The sequence below is a fragment of the Plectropomus leopardus genome, chromosome 9, assembly GCF_026936395.1.
Source record: "Plectropomus leopardus strain MGB_pleo_1.0 chromosome 9, ASM2693639v1, whole genome shotgun sequence".
NCBI classification, from domain to species: Eukaryota; Metazoa; Chordata; class Actinopteri; order Perciformes; family Serranidae; genus Plectropomus; species Plectropomus leopardus.
This window is the reverse complement of record NC_142184.1, coordinates 17,852,941-17,872,368: the sequence shown is the minus strand read 5'-3', so window position 1 is coordinate 17,872,368 and position 19,428 is coordinate 17,852,941. Positions and strand designations below refer to the sequence as shown.

Below are 19,428 nucleotides of genomic sequence, written 5' to 3'. Positions count from 1 at the left end.
TGACTTAAGTAAGATTCCGAGTGCATGACTTGTAACATAGTATTTTTACACTATGGTATTATTTACTTCACTAAAATACTAATGCCACCACTGCTTTTACTGTATTACAATGGCAAAAAAGTACTGTACTCAGGCCTCTCCTCCTCCTCCTCCTCCTCCTCCTCCCTCCATCCTAAAAGGGGAGAAAGGAGGCTGGCTTGTTAACTTTATGGGCTTGACCCCCCCTGCTCTCAGTCATTTCCTCGGTTTGGGCTGGAGAGCGCACACACGGTGCCCTGACACAGTTCGCAGTGGCACACAGTGGTGGAGGAGCTGCGGCTGGATGTCAGAGGAGCACAGGGAAATACTGCAATAATCCCTGAATGTGATGATAATATAGGATTTAAAAAAAATATCTCTGCAGGATAATCTGACGCACAGAGGGAGAGACCTCCAACCTGTTTTGGGGAATTTGGAATCTAAATCTTAAATCGATCCTTAAGGTAGGGGTGATGGGTTATTCTGCTATATGTGCTCTTCAGTCTGATGAATAGCCATAAATTATTTTGCAGGCCGGTATTTCCTTGACGAAATAATTACATGCAAACATACCTAACGCTTTTGTGACACATAGAAACTTTTAACTTGTAGTTATATTATAGTGCTATTAATAGAATTTAAATTCCAGTACATTTATTCTACTACATCTACTATTACGTTTTGTTATGTAGCATGTGTTTACATTTTTCTACTTTATGTTTAAGTTTTATATTTTCAGTTTAAGATGTCACTTTGTTTATATAGTTTGCACCATTTAACTTATTAAATGTGTATTTTATTTTTTTGTTTTCCCCTCTCACAATTTTTATATTAAGAATGTATTATATCTTATGCAACCTGTTGCATGGCCAACCTGATGCTGTACTTTTTTCGATCAGCTGCTACTTAACACTAGATGGCGCACTGAGTCTCCAAAGACTGCTCACTGGGACCATTAGTAGATGAGATGATAATTAGGCCAAACTTTCCTTTCCGCTCACTTTATTCTCAAATCAAAGATCTCTCATCAGACTTTAAAAGTAACATTTATAGAGTCTTTTTATGTGCATCATCATCATTTAGGGAGAATAATTATAGTGAAACGTGCCAATCAAGTCAACCCCTTCTGGTACACATCTGTGCTACCCTAACATTCAGCCTCTGTGTACACAGATTGAAATGTGTTGAAAGAACTGCGGCCTAAAAAACTTTGTATGGCAGGGAGGTTATTATAGCTTGCTGTGCTTTATTTTGTCACATAATATGATGCAAACAAACATAAAGTCCTTCATAGAAGTTTTCCTTTCCTCCTCTGTGGCCCCATTCTGTCTTGTACTGATGACTTCATGTCCAGCAATGGTTAACTACCATGTCTGAGCCATTTATAGTGGATTTAACTGAGTCACTCTATGCACAAAGACAGAGCAAACAGTGTCTGACAGCGGAGTCAATGGTCAGACAGTCAAAATGATGGCGTACATCTGTCTGTTTCCTGACCCTCTATCCTGCCTGCCTATTAGCCTGTCTGTGGGTTGACCACCCCACACCTGCGGGTCTGACTGTGGTGATTCTCACTGCTTGTCTGTCTCATCATGGTCCAAGTCCAAACTCACAGTTCCTCTGTACAAGGTTGAAGGTTTTTTTTCAACAAATGAAATGGGGGGTTTGGATATCCACCACCATGAAATTTTTGGTGGCAAACACTTGTCCTGCATGCTGGTGAATTTTTATGCATCAATTTATGGTAGAAATTATGAAAGACGTCTGCTACTTTCATGTTTCTGTTAGGGAGGACAAATGCACATGCTCCAAATACTGAGGGGGACATGTCCCCTGCATTCCCTGCTTACCCCCTGAAACACCTACTACCAAGTGCCTTACTTTTTTTTTTTTTTTGAACCCTGATTTCCCTTTCTTATGGAAAGACATGACAGTGTACGTTGGTGCACTAGCAACAAAAGCAGTCGCTTGGCTTTAGCCACGTTTAGAGACAAATCTCACTGTAGGGGTGGACTAAAACATTTTGTGCCTTTAAGGAGTTAAAGAGGTTCCACTATTTATTTTATACAACGTTCAGTCTTTTAGCCAGCTCATTCAGAAAATTTTAAATTATTTGTGGAAATGAAATAAAATATTACAAACATATCACCTTTGTTCTCTCCAGGCTTTCAGGGGCCTTGGGTAATCCATCTCACTTTTGTCCCACTACAACGCCCCTGGCATCATATTCACCCTGTGTTCTTTGCACACTCAGTGAGCATTTTGGTGGATACATTTTCATACTTATGCTTACAATTTTAAATTAAAGTCAGAGTTAAATTCAAGCTCTAGAAATGTTGTCTTTGCCATGTTTTGACTATGAAATAGTTCCATTGTGGTTCATGAAGAAAAAAAAGTTTACAGTCTATTCATAGCCCACTTAAACTGGCACACATTTTCAAATACTTCAAATACTTTGAATGAGACTCTTCTGCCCACAGGTCAGTTGTCTGATCTGGCCTTTTTTTGTTCTTCTGTATTTCTCTGCTCTCTGTCCTGCTCTGGTCAGGCCTCGTCTCTGCAGCGTCGAGCAGCTTGCCACCACATCCAAGCTTGGCGGCATCAGAGAAGCTGCCAAACAGTTCCTTTTTTTAGGGATAGCAGTCACCAAATTACAGCCGCTAGGGCAGTTAACTCCACCCAAATGCTCCTACCGGACCCGCCTAACAGTAACAGCCTGTGTGTCTGTAGGGCACATGAATTTAGTGTGTGTGTGTGTGTGTGTGTGTGTGTGTGTGTGTGTGTGTGTGTGTGTGTGTGTGTGTGTGTGTGTGTGTGTGTGTGTGTGTGTGTGTGTGTGTGTGTGTGCCTGTCTGTCTGTGTGTCATGTATGGATGAAAGGAGACATGGCATAAGGAAGTGAGTGAGTTCGGCCAAATGACCAGATCATTTTGGTTTACGTGCTCTGTGTGAGTGCATGTATGTGTGTGTGTGTGTGTGTGTGTGTATGTGTGTTAAGGACAGCTTGCATTCCCACAAGCAAACATTTTTGTGAGTTTTACATTGTTTTTTCTTTTTTAGATGTCAGAGTTTATTGCAGCTCGGATTGTGTTCAGAATAACATGATGGGTTGGAAAAAAGACAAAACTCAGAGTGAAAACAAATGAATATCCCACGGAGCGACTCCAACCAAAATTAGATTTCATTCTCTGCAACACAATATGAAGCCATGTCAACTATTTTGTACTCAGTCAGCACTGTGATCACCCTTGTGATGTTAAACGGCACTGAGTGTTGACGTGGCGGCTGCCAATACACCAGTGTTGTTGCGCCAGCTGGCACTTTTGGTGAACTCTCTGCCCCACCTTAACTCTTCTCTGCCAAGGAGCACAGCTGATCTGCTCCTGACTATTAATACACAGATAAAATGAGCCAGCATTTTATGTCTTGATCGATATCGTAAGGCTTGATGGATTTTGGCATCTACTGCTCATGTTGATGCCAAAACTCGGACAAGAACAGGAGCTTTAAATATAAAACCTGCTGTGATAAAATTTCTGCTGTGGAGAAAAGGTGGCAGCAATTCACATGAGTCAAAAGAAAGTGGGTTGTGTGTATGACTGGGTGGGCTTTCTCACACTGTGGTCATGGGAGAACAAACTGTGCATTGTGTCTTGAGATGATTGGTCTTGGCAACACAAAGAACATATGCTTAAATATATGTTTGTTTAGCTTGATGAGGGCAAAGGCTGCCTTGTGGGAACTCTAATCACTTCAGAGTAATTGCGCTGGATGTGAGCTTTGACAAGTGCCCAGCACTTGATGGATAGTGTGAATAGAAAATGTAAAGATAATCTCAGACGCCGGGTGTGGGAAACTCAAACAAGTGATACACTTGTAGGGTGGATTGTTCACCAGATGGTGCTTTCACTGACACCATCTTTCATGCCTGAATATCCTGTCTCATATCTGTCTCTGCTAGTCCTACTCCCTTAATCCTATTTCCATCTTTTGAAGCCAAGAGTAAACCACTGGAATTCATATCTTCATAAAAGTGTCTCTCTTGTGTTGCTTGTTATGACAGCTTAAATCACCTTTGGAAGTTTAGTCATATTATGGGTGTTTGTGAGCAGACACACCTTTGGGGAACTTCCTCCTGTTTCTTCTTTTTTTATGTTTTTTTTGGCATTTTTGCATTTATTAGACAGGACAGAAGATTGATAGCGTGAAAGGGGGAGAGAGAGAGGGAATGACATGCAGCAAAGGGCCACGAGCTGGAATCGAAACCACGGTCACTGCAGCAAGGACATTGCCTTCATTTATGGAGCACCTGCTTTATCCCTGAACCACCCGACGCCCCCTTCTCTTTGCTTTATTGAAGGAAAATAACCATTGCTGCAGAGGAGTGAGAACAATGTTAAGATGATTTTGAGGCTAGACTGTATCCACATGACACTGTCTCCCAGAACGTGTCCTCATAAAACGGTTCGTATGATATCCTACAAATTAGTGCCCCACAAATAGTGTTACATCATTAACATCATAACTTAATAACATAACTATGTTCAATTTTGGTCTAAATAAGACATGAGCACTGGTCTCCTGGTTGAAAGTCCATGCTTGTTTGACCCATTCAACAGCCCTCCTACCAGCCCTACGTAGACTTTCTCACTCTTTATTGTAGATTTGTTATTCCACCTCGACAACAGATCCTCAGGGACTTTCCATCGGCAGTATTTCCATGTTGCAAACATAGAATTTTAGCACATTTCAAGCCCACCTGCACATGATGAATTGTTAAGAGTTTGTGTCAGTTTCACATATTTCAATGTGCCCGGGCTGATCCACATGTGATTGCTGAACATTTTAAAAGTGTCAGCATTAATCGGCTGCCATAACAACTTCCACTCTTCTCTTTTAGGGAGGACTTTCACTAGATGTTTGAACATGGCTGCAGAGATCTGCTGCCATGCAAGAGTATTAGTGGAACAATATGGCCTCGCTCACAGATGGTGTTCCAATTCATGCCAAAGGTGTTTTAATGTTAAGCTTTCTGTCAATTTGAAATTAAAAACCTAGCTTAAATTATGAAAGACCAGAGAAAAAAAGCATGCATTTGCACTTGTGTGTCCAGATACTTTTGGCCACACAGTGTAACAAAGACAGTACAGATTCATAGTACCTGTGATGTTTATTCCACACCTCCCTGTTTTTATTTATTTATTTTTTTTGCAGCTTCACCTCTCACATCCTTCTTGTCTCTACCGACACTAAACTCCTGCTCTTTCTTTCTGTCTGTCTCATTATTGTCATTCTCCTCTTATTTTGTTCTTTTCTCTCATCTGCATCACCCCACACTCACTCCACAGCACCTCAACGACAAACACAGCAAGCCAGACAAGAATAGCTGGCCATCCATCCATTAAACTACTGTTGGTCTTTGGATGGGAAGGGAGCTGAGGCAATAACAATTAAGATTGAAGCCTCTGGTTTGTTTTCTTTTCAGACCGGATGTTTGGTGGCTTACATCTTAACTGGTAGCAGAGGATAGGAATTTGTAGATACACACACCAGGGCCAGATAAAAATGGTTATTACAGCCAGAGAGGCTGCTTGATTGTGGGATGCAGTTTAGTCTTATCGTCATGTTGTGTTTATAGTAGCCTTAGACGTCATTCCTGAATGATGATAGACTATTCTTGTTCCTGTCTCCCTTTTTTTTCTCATCCTCAACAACTCTGCCTGCAAGTCTCCATCTACATCTCTACAACTGGCAGAAAAATCATTGCACACTCCAAAGATTAGACTAACATTTTTAGATTTACAATCCTACAGTAGCTAATCCTCCCACAATGTTGCAAAGCACACGTTGCAAAAATCAAAGTAGCACAAATAAATTTGGTGGTGTTTTCAGTATTTCAGCTCTTTTGTGTATTGCGTGTCATTGTGTGATGCTGACTATATGTGCCCTCACTGCGTCCTTTTTGCTGCATTCTTCTGGCCAAGCCAAGGCCAGTGGTGTTTTTTCTGTTCTGCAAAATGGTATAATTTGGCTGCTATTTTTATTGCAGGGAGCAGACTGCAAGGGCCAGTTATTCATACTTCCAGGCCAGGTCCACTTCATGCACAGGCTCTTTGTTTCACTGATTTTAATGTCCCTTAGTAATGCCTTTTATTCCTCTGAATGGAGCAAAAACACAGCTGATTGCAGCTGATTGCATAAGCAACTTTAAAGCGCAATGGTCACAGACTGAAAATGGATAATTTTCTCACGCACTATATGATTCAACACTCAGACGATTATGAAAAGTTAGGAAGTGTTGATGTTGGAGTGATAAGCATGTGGTGTTAATTCCTCACCTACACACTGTGATGCTTACACTCTGACCACATTCTTCTTTATGGAGTGTTTTTGTAAAGGCTCTACTCTTGTAATTTAAAGGATCAGTATCAGTTTAGACAACTTTTTTTCATGATAAGTGGAATGAGAAGCATTTCCCCAACACTAAGAAGCTTTTGAAGCCCCCTCACAAGCTTTATTATTGCAGTCTCTCCCCTTTGAGACATTCAAAGTCTTGAGAACAGTCAGTGCTACTAGGATGTTGGGTGAAAAAGGCAGGACAGAAATCAAGCAAGTGTTTAAATGTTGTCTCACTGAGTGCAAGATAAATAACACACAAGAGACAACATGCATTGAGTTTCAAGTTCTTCTGAGCATTTGATGTGCAGTTGCAAACATGCTATCCAAAAATCGACCCTAAGACATCCAGTGTACATAAATGGTGTGTATCTTTTTCTCTTCTTGCTCTCTCATGTTTGCAGTCTTTTTTTTTGAACCTTTGAACTGTGTTTTTGTTTAATCATCCTCATCCATTTACCTCTCCTCTACCTCTTCTTGTCATCCATCTCGCTCCTGATAATGCTGAAAGCCAAAATTCACTCTCCTTGCTTCCAAAGAAAATGTGATCATGTTGTGACAGGATCCTTAACTTCCCTGGAAAGTCCATTTGCACGCTAACCATTTGCATAAAGACTCTCCAGACTTCTGTAGGATTACAGAGCTGGGGATCAGAGGAGGAATTAACACGACGAGGTTAGAGATTATAGGGTTTTAGGTCACCCCAAGGCCCACTGTTGGACTGGGCTTGACTTCATAGGATTAGCCTCAGGTTAAGAGTCCCAATTTCCTGTTGTAAGGATCAATTGGCCTGGTAATAATTTGTTTTTCTTGGAATTAGATTAGAGTAGGAGAGGGTGGCTGGGCCGAGGTGTTAGTTAGGTCAATGCAGACAGGATAAAGTAAGCAAGCAAACACATGCATGGTCATGCGTCTGGTGACCTAAATCAGCAGTGAGTGTGCAGCTATGACATCATGCAGTGTGTGTTTCGTGACATGCCAACACACTCAAACACATGTGCATGTGGACTTTTGCACACACAGTTTCCCCTCTAACTGAATGGTGGCTTTGTTTGACTGCTCTGTTGCAGGGATAAAGTTTTCCACGGCTGAGGTGATGTTCACTAGACTATCCGATTGGTCAGTGAGAAGTGACTTACTCTCTTGGGAATGGGCTCGGTGTTGCAGGAAGCAGACGGTGTCATTTTGCTGGTGTGGTTTAAGTGACTTTTAGTCTCAGAGTCGATTCCTGGCGAGTTTCCCCCGGGGAATGAGTCCATTTCTCTTTGCCAGCCTGCAGCTGCTGGTCTGCCTGTTAGGTGTGGTATAAACAGCAGGGCTTTATAATTAAGGATAAGCAAACCATTTCATAATATTTCAATGTCCATTTATTACTGACTATTATCCTTAGCGATGAATTTGAAGCCCTCACGCGAGATGCTGGATTAATAACCTGGTAGGGAGCCCAAATTTTGCTGCACATCCACCCACACACATGCACACACAAATACACACACACACACACACACACACACACACACACACACACACACACACACACACACACACACACACACACACGCACTCACAGCACCTCCCACTCTCTGTAGACTGTCGCCCACGTTCCCATTTAGTACAATACACAGAGCAGAGCAGACTATACATGGCAGCATCATTATTTGCCCTGAAACCAACCAGTACTTGTATGAATAATACTATTTGGTTCCAGTTTTTCTCTGTATGAGTTCGTTTGTGGCCATTTAGATAAAAGGTGCCATTTGGGGCCCCTTGGTCACTGGGGCCTCAGGGCAGTTGCCTTCTTTTTCTGAGGATTATCCAGCTGTGCTAAACTGTTTTCCTTTCTTTTTTTTTTGTCATTTTACAACATCCCAGACATTTAGATGCCATGAGCATTTTCCTGTCTACTCTCATGGATACTACTCATTAAACAATGAAAGTAAAAAGTAAAAAAAATGTAAATTCCTAAGCAAAAATTGATAAATTTTTGTACCATTTTGCCAGATAGAGACAAAAGAGTTAACTCAGAGAAGGGCCAAATGGACAATTAAGTTAGGCAAAGTACGTAATTTACTGTCCCCTATAAATCTCATTTGTAGTTGGATGAAATATAAGTTAAATAAAATGGACAAACATGAACATCAACACAAACTGAGCATATTTACATACTATTCGACAGTTTGCCAGCACTGCAGCCCACTTAAGTTAAATAAACTACATTTGAATTTAAGAGAACCATTCATTGTGTTAGGGGGTAACAGACAAATGCTGCATTTACTGTAGTCTATTTAAAGACAGTGTAGCTGTTCACGGGTCCCACTTTAGGCTTTAAATGATCATTTGTACATTATGTGTGCTTAAACTAATGTACTCAGGTTGGTTCATTGCCATGTGAAATAGCAACACATTATAATGATGGAGGTCCCCAAAGCAAATCCACTCAGCAGCATCTAAAAAGTTTCAACAACAACAAAACATTCTAATCTTTATGGATGTAAGATTTATTGTAGGGGTGTTTAATTAAACTGCATAAGATTTAGCTTGTTAGATCTAATAAACTGGCAACTGGCTATGTACATTCATGCACAATAAACGCAATGCTGCTCTCCTCTCTTCTTATGTTTCCTCAGGTGCAGAAGTTAAAGATGTTGCCACATTGCTCCCTCCTGCTGCTGCTATGCGTGGCTCGGCTGCTCTCTGCCTCTTCGGCCTTGCCCTTTGAACAGAGAGGCTTCTGGGATTTCGCCATGGACAGCATGGACAGCATGGACAGCATGATGAAGATGATGAGGGACGAAGAAGAGGGCTCGGCAGTGGAGGAGACCCCCCCCCTTGACATACCCATGTGCCCCTTCGGGTGCCACTGTCAGCTCAGGGTCGTCCAGTGCTCTGACCTCGGTTAGTGACAGTGTGTGTGAGAGAACGATGCTTTGTCATCATTTTGAAGTTTATGTGCGTGTGTCAAGAGGTTCAGACAGGAAAGCAAATGAGTTGAATGACAGAGTGAGCGAGCATGACCCGAGCATTGCATGACATTCATATCTCCAGGGAGTAAAGTTCCCCTTTGGTTATCTAAGAGAGGAATTTCTTCCTCTGGATAATGCTGGTGTATTTTGACAGGGAAAGGCATTTCTTTGAGGGATTTTGTGTTCCAGACTTTGTGTATATGTAGATACTGGGTGGGAGAGGATGAGAGAGATGGTTTGAAGAGACTGAAACAAAAGGAGGAAGGGCGAGGAGAAAAAAAGAGGGGACAGAAAGGGCTCAAGAGAGGGAGAGAGGACAGTAAAGTGAAAGACACAATAGTAGACAAAACAAGGGACACTTTGATGGGGGGAGATGAAATTTATCCTTTGCTGTCTTTAAAATGTTCAGTAGGTAACTTTTATAAAAACAAGCAAACAAAAAAAACAAACTTTTCTTGTCATATTTGCTGAAGCTGTAACTATATCCTGACAGTAGTGCATGAGACAGATAATTAAAAAAAAAAAAAATCATATTCCTCTGCCTCCCAGAAGGCAAATTTGCGAATCCTAGGATGGTAAAGTAATGGCCTGCCTTACTCGGCCTCTGACTGGCTTATCCTGACATTCTGAATCTAACCCTTATCCCATTCCTCTTGCCTAGATCTAACCAATCCAAACAATGAAAGCAACAATTGAGGGCACTTAAAGGGAGAGAAGTACCGATCATTCCTTCATTATCCAAAGAATCACAGATTTGCTCCCAGTAGTGCTTCTAATGGCATTTGCAAGAATCCATTGCGTCTAAGCAAAAACCACCATCAGAGCCAGGAGGGCTCGCTAACATATGTCAGTCATGGCTAGTCCACTCACTGTGCTGCCAAAAACATTGTTCATGGGGAACGCAAGTTAACAGAAGAAGACTGATGATGAATAACGTTCACTTTCACAGAAAAATACAGACATCTTTTCTGTTTGATTGTTTCCATTCAAACCCAGTAGATTCTTGCAAATGCCATCAGAAGCACCATGAGGTGCCACAGAAACATGATTTTTCCCCCCAATAGTAGTACATGAGACAGATAATCATCTGTCTCATGTGCTACTGTTAAGATATAGTGACTGTTAGAGCAAATATAACAAAAAAAACCCCAAAACAATTATTTTATAAAAGTTACCTACTGTACCTTTAAGGAGCTGTGTCATGTTGTTTTTGGGTTGTGGAGAGGATTTGATGTTTAGTGGAAACCCAAAACAGGAGATGAGAATGATAAGGGTTTAACCCCTTGAAACCCACCCAAATTGGCTTAATTTGTTCTACAAACATGGGAGGAAGGTAATGAGCCAAATTAACAAGAAATTACACAAAATTAGCAAGAAATTAGGTATAAAGTTAGAAGGACATTACCTAAAAAATAGCAGAAAAAAAGAAAAATGGCAAAAAACCTAAAACAAACACTGAAATTAAATAAAAAAGTTATAAAAATGTAAATGTGAATAATTTAAATATGTAATTATATATATTTCTTTGACATTTTCCCTTATTTTCACAATTACTTTACACCAATATTCTCTCTTTTTTAAAATGTATTTTCTTTATTTTCAGTTCATTGCCAGGTCAGCTTTTCCCAATTTCTTGGAACGTCTCAACATAGCACAAGAAAACTGATGTCAATCCAGGTTTCAAAGGGTTAAAGATGGAGGAGAGGATTAAAAGAATAGAACAAAAGAGAAATAAAAGTTGTTTAAGTGCTTATAAATATACGCAGTTTTGAGATTTACTATAAAGCTAAAATGCAGGTGACCTAAATTAACATAATCTACCACAAAATATGATTTCAAAATGCTTTGAAAGTCTGTCTGTGACTTTAATTTTAGTCATATTTCCATATAGGCATACACTGCAATTTTCTGTACTTTGGATATTATAAGTGCACGCTATTCTTCCTTCATCTATTCTTACAGGACCAAATAAACTCCCCTCAGCCTTATTTATGGATATAAAGATTCCTCACATTATACTGGCTATATAACTCTAATAAGCTGTCTGTGTTTAGACGCAATGGTTTTGTCGAATCATCATTTTACAAGCTCTATATATTTACTGTCCCCAGTCTCTGCGCAGAGAGTAAATGTGGAAGCGTATAATTTCCAAGATGTCAAGTGCTTATTTAGAACAGATGTATTTTGGCGGTGGCGTCTGTCTCCTCTCAGTGTGCATCCCAGCATGCTGTCGGGTATTTGTGTTGAGGGGCACTGGGGTTTAAGAGGGTGCTAGTTTTGTCAGTTTGTGGTTGAGGCTTTGAGATTTGTGGCAGATACGGGTGATGCAATGTGGTTTGAGGTTTTAGAGGGTTAAAGGGATTCAGTTAATCAGGGTGTGGGTGAAAGTTTTTCTTTTACCAGGTTTGTTTATCATGCCTTATGTAGGGAATACAGATATTAAGTTTTCCAGCTGGCAGGATGCATGTTGAAAGCTGCAAATGTTAGCTGGAAGGTGAATATTTCCTACCACATGAATCCACCTGGTAACACTGTGCACCTTTGGAGTAGTACTACTCTCACAGCAGCTGTAATAACTCTATCACACTTGAGAAAATCATAGAGTGAGTTTGGTTTGTAATTTAGGATTAAAACTTGCTCTTTCATCTACAACTTTAATGAAATTATCTTTGCTCTCAGAGGGCAAAATGATGCTCAATTTTCTTGGATACGCTATAAAGTTCCCCAGCCACTGCAGCAGATCTCTCAGGGCTGTGAGGACTTGGTTTGTACAGAATGTCAGAGCGAGCTGCTGACGTTTTGATCCTGTGTGGTGACATGGAGGGTGGGGCACAGCACGGCCAAAGCCATATATCTAAACTTAACTCTAGATGGACAGCTATGGGTACAGTCCTGTGGGACAGATGTGGTCAGTGGCAAACTGGATCCCAGTGGGACAGCTGGCGTCCGCTCTCACCAGTGGGTCTGGTTGCATCATGGTCGCCGTCCAGATGAGGTCGGCTGTGGTTTGGATTCACTTGCCATGGCCTGTCTGCACCACTGACCACATCTGATACGCTCGTCCACATGTCCTCTGTGATGTGGTCTCGTTAATAATCACTGGTTGCTGTGTTTGTGCATTTGCTGAGTCATTTTTCCAGAGAGATCTCCGAATGGAATAATGCAGGTGTATTTATTAACGCTGTCCGCTGTTTGTCATCCATTGTTAGTGTTCATGAATTCCTTTCTTGGTAAACAATATTCACAAGCAACCCTAACAGTTCTTGGCATTTATGCCTGTCACTGGTGCTGTTAATGGTCCAGTGTGTAGTATTTAGAGGAAGATGTTGACAGGAATGGAATATCATATAATAAGTATGTTTTCTTTAGTGTATTAAAACTGGAAAATAATAATTGTTGTGTTTTCATTACCTTACAATGAGCTGTGAATATCTACTTTCACCATGTTACCCCACCATATTTCTACTGTAGCCCAGAATGGGCAATCCAAACACTGGCTCAAGATAGGACCATTTGCGTTTAGTGTTGGCCACTGTAGTTTGCAGTTCCTCTGTGGGGGGAGCATCAGGAAAACGATTTTTAAACGTGAAACTGCTATTTTCTGTGTTTTTACCAGTTTAAATCCCCAGGTCTATTTGTTTTGGTGCTGGTAAAAACACCCTTAACATCTGGATCTTAAGCAATCAGAGAAAAAAGGTGAGTACATGTCAGCAGGTGCTGTGCTAGTGACCCATCTATCTAGAAGTTTCAGCTGGTTGCAATCTGCAGTTCTCACCACTAGATGCCACTAAATCCTGCACATTGCTCCTTTAACTGCAATTTTTCTCAACCTCTTCATTACTTCTCAGCAGGTATTTCTGTCACAAAGAAGCCCAAATTAAGTCACTTGGCACAGCGTCTTCACCACACACATCAATACACACTCCTTATTTCTCTTTCTATGTGTCAGGGTTGTGTCTTTCTCCCCTTTCATTTGATGTGCGATTTTGCTGACGGTATTTAAGTCACATCCTTTGTGACTTCTGTCGAATGGAAACCAGATGGAAAACATCTGGTGTCCCCATCTGGTTTGTCTTTGTAAGTGACAAACCAGTAATGTTAGTTATGTGCCACTTTGACGTCTCTGTTTGACCTCCATGGTTGTGTCTATGTCCACCTCTCATTAAAATAATAGACGAGCAGACCCAAAGTGCTCATTTCAGATTGTGTGGGAGTGTGATCGGGTTCATGTTTAGGCCTGATGGAAGTTTTAAAACACACAGTGAGTATTTATTTTCCAAGGTGTGTGTCTGACTAAGATATCCTATGAGCTTGCCCATTGAAAACACACTGGTCTTTAGGGTGTTGGTTCACCCATGGAAGCTTTTAATGGAGTGTGATTCCCTTCTGTGTTTTTATTGGTCTCATCTGCAGGTCTGACCGAGGTGCCAAAGAATATTCCTCCGGACACCAAGTTCTTGGACCTGCAGAACAACCGCATCACTGAGCTGAAAGAGAACGACTTCAAAGGCCTTACGCACTTATATGTAAGTCAGCTTGTATGTGTAAGCTATAATATGTGAGAGGCACACACACACACACACACACTCATAACATCCCTCTCAGCATTAGATCAGCACCTCTCAAGGCTGTGTAAACGACTCAGCTCAGCTTGTATTGGCTTCGGCAGTGTGAAATATCATTATGACCCTCCGTTTCCTCAAGGATTAAGAGGTTCATTTCCTTTCTTTTTCACCCTCCACCGCCCCTCGCTCTGAGAGCCTTAATTGTGTTAAATTTGTGCCCGAAGCCAAATGGGAGTATTTGAGCTCACATCTTTGCTTCTCTTAGCAGAAAGACTTTGCTCACTCCTGACCCGCATTCAAGAGCACTGACCAAGAGCAATATTAAGTCTGGCAGCGTAGGGAAGCTCCCGACATGACATTATACAATAACATCTCTATTAAGGTCTGTTTACCTCAGCCTACATCTGTCTCCATCTTTCAGCCAGCGCAGGTGGAGAGACTGTATGCTGAGTGACGGACTGCTGCTGGATCAGTTTTAATTAATTCAGTAGAGACAGAGGGTGCGAACACAAGCTCTTGTTCATTAATTTAACTTTCTTACTTTTTATTTGCTGGCATTCTCTGTGCTTAAGTGGGTGTTTAACCCTTTGAAACCTGAACAAATTGGCTTGATTTCCCTCAAAAAGATTCAATGAGAAACTTAACAAGAAATGACCCAAAAAATAGCAAGAAATTTGTAAAAAGTTGCAAGAAAGTTACCCGAAATTAGCACATAAAAAGGAAACGAAAAGGAAAAAAAGGAGGAAAGAGTAAAGTAACTGAAGAAAAATATTATATTTTTCCCTAATAATTTGATAACTTTCTTTTTTTCTATTTTACTTTCAATTAGCGATTTGTAAGATATTTTGTATCAAATTTTTCTTTTGTGGACTTTTTTCCACATTTTTTTTAAAAATTCCATATTAAATGTTTAAATATTTGCGGACGGCATCTGAATGTTGTGCCAGAAAACTGTCCAGGTGTTAAAGGGCTAATTTTGCCTCCTATGGTTACTGTTTTTCCAGGGTCTGTCTCTGAGGAACAACCTTATTTCCAAAGTCCACCCCAGAACATTCGTGCCCCTGAAACACATGCAGAAGCTCTACTTCTCCAAGAATCTGCTGACCACTATCCCCAGGAACCTGCCCGCCTCTCTGGTCGAGATGAGGATCCATGAGAACCGCATCAAGAAGGTGGCAGCTGGAGCCTTTGCAGGACTGGGCAGCATGAACTGCATAGGTCAGAAATGCTGATGACTTAAACAAATCAGGGCAAATCCCCTGTGGTGCTCACCACTGCCTTTGCCACTGTATAGAAAATTAAAGAGACTGTATTTTATTTCATGCCACAAATGATCCCTTTATGTTGCAGAAATGGGAGCTAACCCCATCCACAACAGCGGCTTTGAGCCTGGAGCCTTCAAGGGACTGAAACTGAATTATCTGCGTATATCTGAGTCCAAACTGACCGGGGTGCCAAAAGGTAACAACTCATCTGTCTGGCTAAAATACTAATATATTTACAATAGATTCATCTTTGGCTGAACGAGTAAGCATTATGGAAAATACTGTATTCGGTGTTTGATACCTCTCTTGTTGCCTCGCATGGCAGCTGGATTCTCATGACACGAGATGACACAAAAATACATATTGTCACACCTCAAGTGATGTGTTTGGTCCGAACTACCAAAAGTTTAGACCAATCAGCATCCTCTAGGTGTGGTTTAGCTGTGTGTGAGAACACGGAGAGGTGAATGAGAGGTGAAAAGAATCCAAAAGTATTTCTTGATTGAAAGAAGAGCTAAAAACGGCAATGATGGCTTCTCTTGATAGAGAAGATGTTCTCGCTCTTCTCGCCAACCCCCAAGAACAGCACTGAATTATTTATCTCATTCTTTTAATCTAACTCTAAGAAATCTACTAAGCAAACACACAAAAAAGAAAGAGAATAGACAGCTACTGGACAAGATCAGATCGCACCCTAAAGTAGAGCCATATGCAGGTATGGTGTCTGTCTTTCAGACCTCCCAGAGAGTCTCCACGAGCTTCATCTGGACCACAACCAGATCCAGGCTGTGGAACTGGAGGACCTGAAACGCTACAAAAACCTGAACAGGTATCTTTCACACTTTATCATACTCGTCACTAACACTAACCATGACTGATTTGTTGCACCCTGAGGGATTTACTTGCATATCTGTAAAAAAAATTAACCTGTGGCTTTAAAAGAAAAAATCCATTCCCAGTCAGCAGTGCCCCTCAGGGGTAATAATATGAACTACATTAAGATGACAGAGTAACTAGTTTATGCTTGTGTGGGCTTTCAACTTATTTTTGTCACAGGAATATTGCCAGGCTGCTGCAGCTCTAATTCTCACCTGGTTTATCATTTCGTTCTTGCAGTGATACTTATCAACAGTAAAACAGTTTAGCTAAATGTACCATGCAGTGGCCTGTTTTCTGTCTATTTTATGTTTCTCCCCTTCCACGTCTCACTTTTTACAGGTTGGGCCTTGGCTTTAATCACATCCGTAACATCGAGAACGGCAGTCTGTCCTTCCTCCCCAGGCTGAGAGAGCTGCATCTTGACAACAACCGTCTCACTCGTGTTCCCCAAGGTCTCCCAGATATGAAATACCTACAGGTGAGTCTGAAGGCCCAGACAGACCAGAATAACATTGAAAAACTAGTGTTGATGAAAATCGACTCTTGTCACCTCATGTCACCTGTATCTTAGCCAAGAAGTCGCATGTGAACACATCATAAAGACTACAGCCAATAGCCAACTTGCATGTACGTTTTGCACCTATGTGAGAGGAAATAACTCTCCAGACCAACAGGCAGCGCTAGCCTGTATTTGTTAATCAAAACAGGAAACCAGAAAAGGACAGGACAGATTCAAGTTAGCACATCAGCAACTCAAAGCAACAACAATTATGAAGCCATTTCTGCTTGGGAGCTCCATGGCAGAAAAAGAATTATCTCGTCTAATGAAACAAGTGTCTTTCAATCTCACGCTCTCTTGACTGTAGTTTGTTTGCTTTCCTCACATCCATTTCTACTCTTGTGGGCTGAGCTGAACAGCCAATCAAAGGGGTTTCATTTACTAATAGACTCCAAAGGCCAACTACTGCCAATGCTGCAGGAAGCCAAAATATCCCAGTCATGGCTGCTGCCATCTTGTCCTGGTGAGAACCAGAATCTGTGTAGCAGCAATCTCCGCACTCCGTGGACTGCCTACCCATACACCCATGCACAAACAGCTGTCAAACATAACATCATATCCCATTTTTATAGCATTAAATTACTAACTAAAACCAAACTTTGCATCTTTGAACATGCACCAGGGTGATAAGAAGTACCTTAAATGACAGAAACCATCTGCAGGAAAAATGTATTTGCGTGTGCTTTGTGTTTTTTGGTAGAGGAGGTGGGGTTTATGACTTGTACTGGAGCCAGCCACCAGGGGGCGATCTAGATGTTTTGGTTTCACTTTTTGGGAGCTGTTATGCCATCTTTATATGTGATATATGTGTGGGACACACTGCCAAAACTTGAGCAGCAGACGCTCACCGACTCCACGACACTCACTGACAGCTGTTTGTTGGCTTTGGCTGTCAGAGCGTGGACATACACACATTTAGTTTGCCATCTGTGACTAAATGTTTTCCACAATGCTCTACTCACCCTCTACTTTGCTTCTCCTGCTTTGTAGGTGGTGTACCTCCATTCCAACCACATCAACCAGGTGGGTGTGGATGACTTCTGCCCTCGAGGATTTGGGATGAAGAGGACTTTCTATAATGGCATCAGCCTGTTTGGTAACCCTGTCAACTACTGGGAGGTGCAGCCTGCGACGTTCCGCTGTGTCAGTGACCGGCTGGCCATTCAGTTCGGCAACTACAAAAAGTAAAGACAGGGGATGCTGAAAGATGGAGAGAGTGAGGGGAAGGTGGACATAATTTAAATAATGAAAAAAACAAAACTAGAGGGATGGAGAGGAGTTCATATTTGAGATTATTATCAATATTATTATTATTTTGGGAGAGAGGATGAGTGGAGAGGATGGGCAATAAACTGATAAAATACAAAGAGAAGTGAGAAATACAATCACATAACTTGAAAAGAGTGAAAAGTGCAGTGCTTGCAGTACTTCACCTGAGTTTTTCACAATTTTTTGAATTTAAGGTTTTGAAAGTTTTGCCATTTAAAATGGATGAAACACAGGAGACTGTCTGAGAAGAAGAATGTTTTCCCCCAGCCAAAATTGATGAAAAACTTGTGAAGCATTTCATTCCATATTTTTTACACAATAGTGCTTATTGTGATAGAAGTCTTTTTTTATTATTAACATTTCTGTTAAGATAACAAGTAAGAAATAGAAAGCAATGCATTATAGATGTTTTTATATATACATAAAAGGTGCTCTGTATGATTTTCTGTGTGTGTTGATTTGGGAGATGCATCATATTGTCCCTGTTTCACCGGTCTGAAGCCATTTGGTCCTCAACTCTGTGATTAAATTATACTGTATTAATAAACAACCAGTCACAGATTTGGGGACTGTTTTCCACCGTTTACAGACACAAAAACAACTCCATATAATGTAGAAACTATTATTCAAGTTGACCATTTCAAAAACATTTTTGTATATACCAGCTGACTGATTAAAAGGGCAATTTCAACATTCCCCCCTCATCAGTGCCAAACATATTTTCCTAATAATCTAAAATCCATCAGCCTGCCTTTGTAATAAATCTATTCTGTGCCTTTAATAAATATTATGCTGTCTGTATGATACTTTAATACAGTATTCCTTGAGGGGACACTGAAGTAGTGGGGGTTTGCTCCAGTTAGAAAAAACACACATCCGCTTTGCTTTAAGACAATGAAGGCAGTGTGTTCACATAGTGCTACAAACAATAGTGGTGTTGATGCATTGTTTTGCACAGTTTTTCTGTTATGCTTTAACTGCTTCGGGGTTACTGGGGGGTTAGCTTGTTTACATTGGTAGACCTATGTGGAACTGCTTTATCCATTAGTATTCTGTCCTGTGTCTGTCCTGTAATCTGATGAGCTACCGCTGCATGTGAATAAAGACATTTTTAGCCTGCTGCATAAAGCCAGAGAACAACTGATGCCCCTTGGTTGGATGCTGTGTGAGAAATAAAGACGAAATATCAAAAGTGGAAAATATTTGATGAATTAATCCAAAAGCCAGTAGAGACATTATGAGCCCACATTTGACATACAACATGGTCACAGATTCTTTGGACACTCATGGGATTTAGTTTTGTCTTCCATTTGAATCCATATCTCAATACGAGCATTATCTTTAAAGGGAAAAGATAGGGTGAATATAACATCAGAGTGCAAACTTCAAAGGGACATTTCACCCCAAAATCAAAAAAACAGATTTTTCCTCTTATCTCTAGTTCTGTTTACCAATCTAAATTGTTTTGATGCTGACAACTGTATTACCACACAGAAGGAAGGGGTTTATGTACT

At 40.9% G+C, this 19,428-nt stretch overlaps 1 protein-coding gene across 1 annotated transcript; it reads left to right on the top strand.

The window, feature by feature from the left end:
* The first annotated feature begins 238 nt into the window (after positions 1-238).
* On the top strand, positions 239-19,114 carry bgnb (biglycan b). The gene is made up of 8 exons (XM_042492327.2): positions 239-482; positions 9,042-9,309; positions 13,791-13,903; positions 14,947-15,160; positions 15,293-15,403; positions 15,943-16,036; positions 16,426-16,564; positions 17,636-19,114. The coding sequence occupies exons 2-8, from the start codon at positions 9,057-9,059 to the stop codon at positions 17,831-17,833; spliced, it is 1,122 nt and encodes a 373-aa protein (XP_042348261.2). The 5' UTR covers positions 239-482; positions 9,042-9,056; the 3' UTR covers positions 17,834-19,114.
* Positions 19,115-19,428: the final 314 nt, after the last annotated feature.

Coding starts and splice junctions, on each gene's coding strand:
- bgnb (XM_042492327.2), top strand. CDS start 9,057: ATGTTGCCACATTGCTCCCTCCTGCTGCTGCTATGCGTGGCTCGGCTG. Junction 9,310..13,790: donor CGTCCAGTGCTCTGACCTCG/GTTAGTGACAGT, acceptor TCTCATCTGCAG/GTCTGACCGAGGTGCCAAAG. Junction 16,565..17,635: donor CAGATATGAAATACCTACAG/GTGAGTCTGAAG, acceptor CCTGCTTTGTAG/GTGGTGTACCTCCATTCCAA.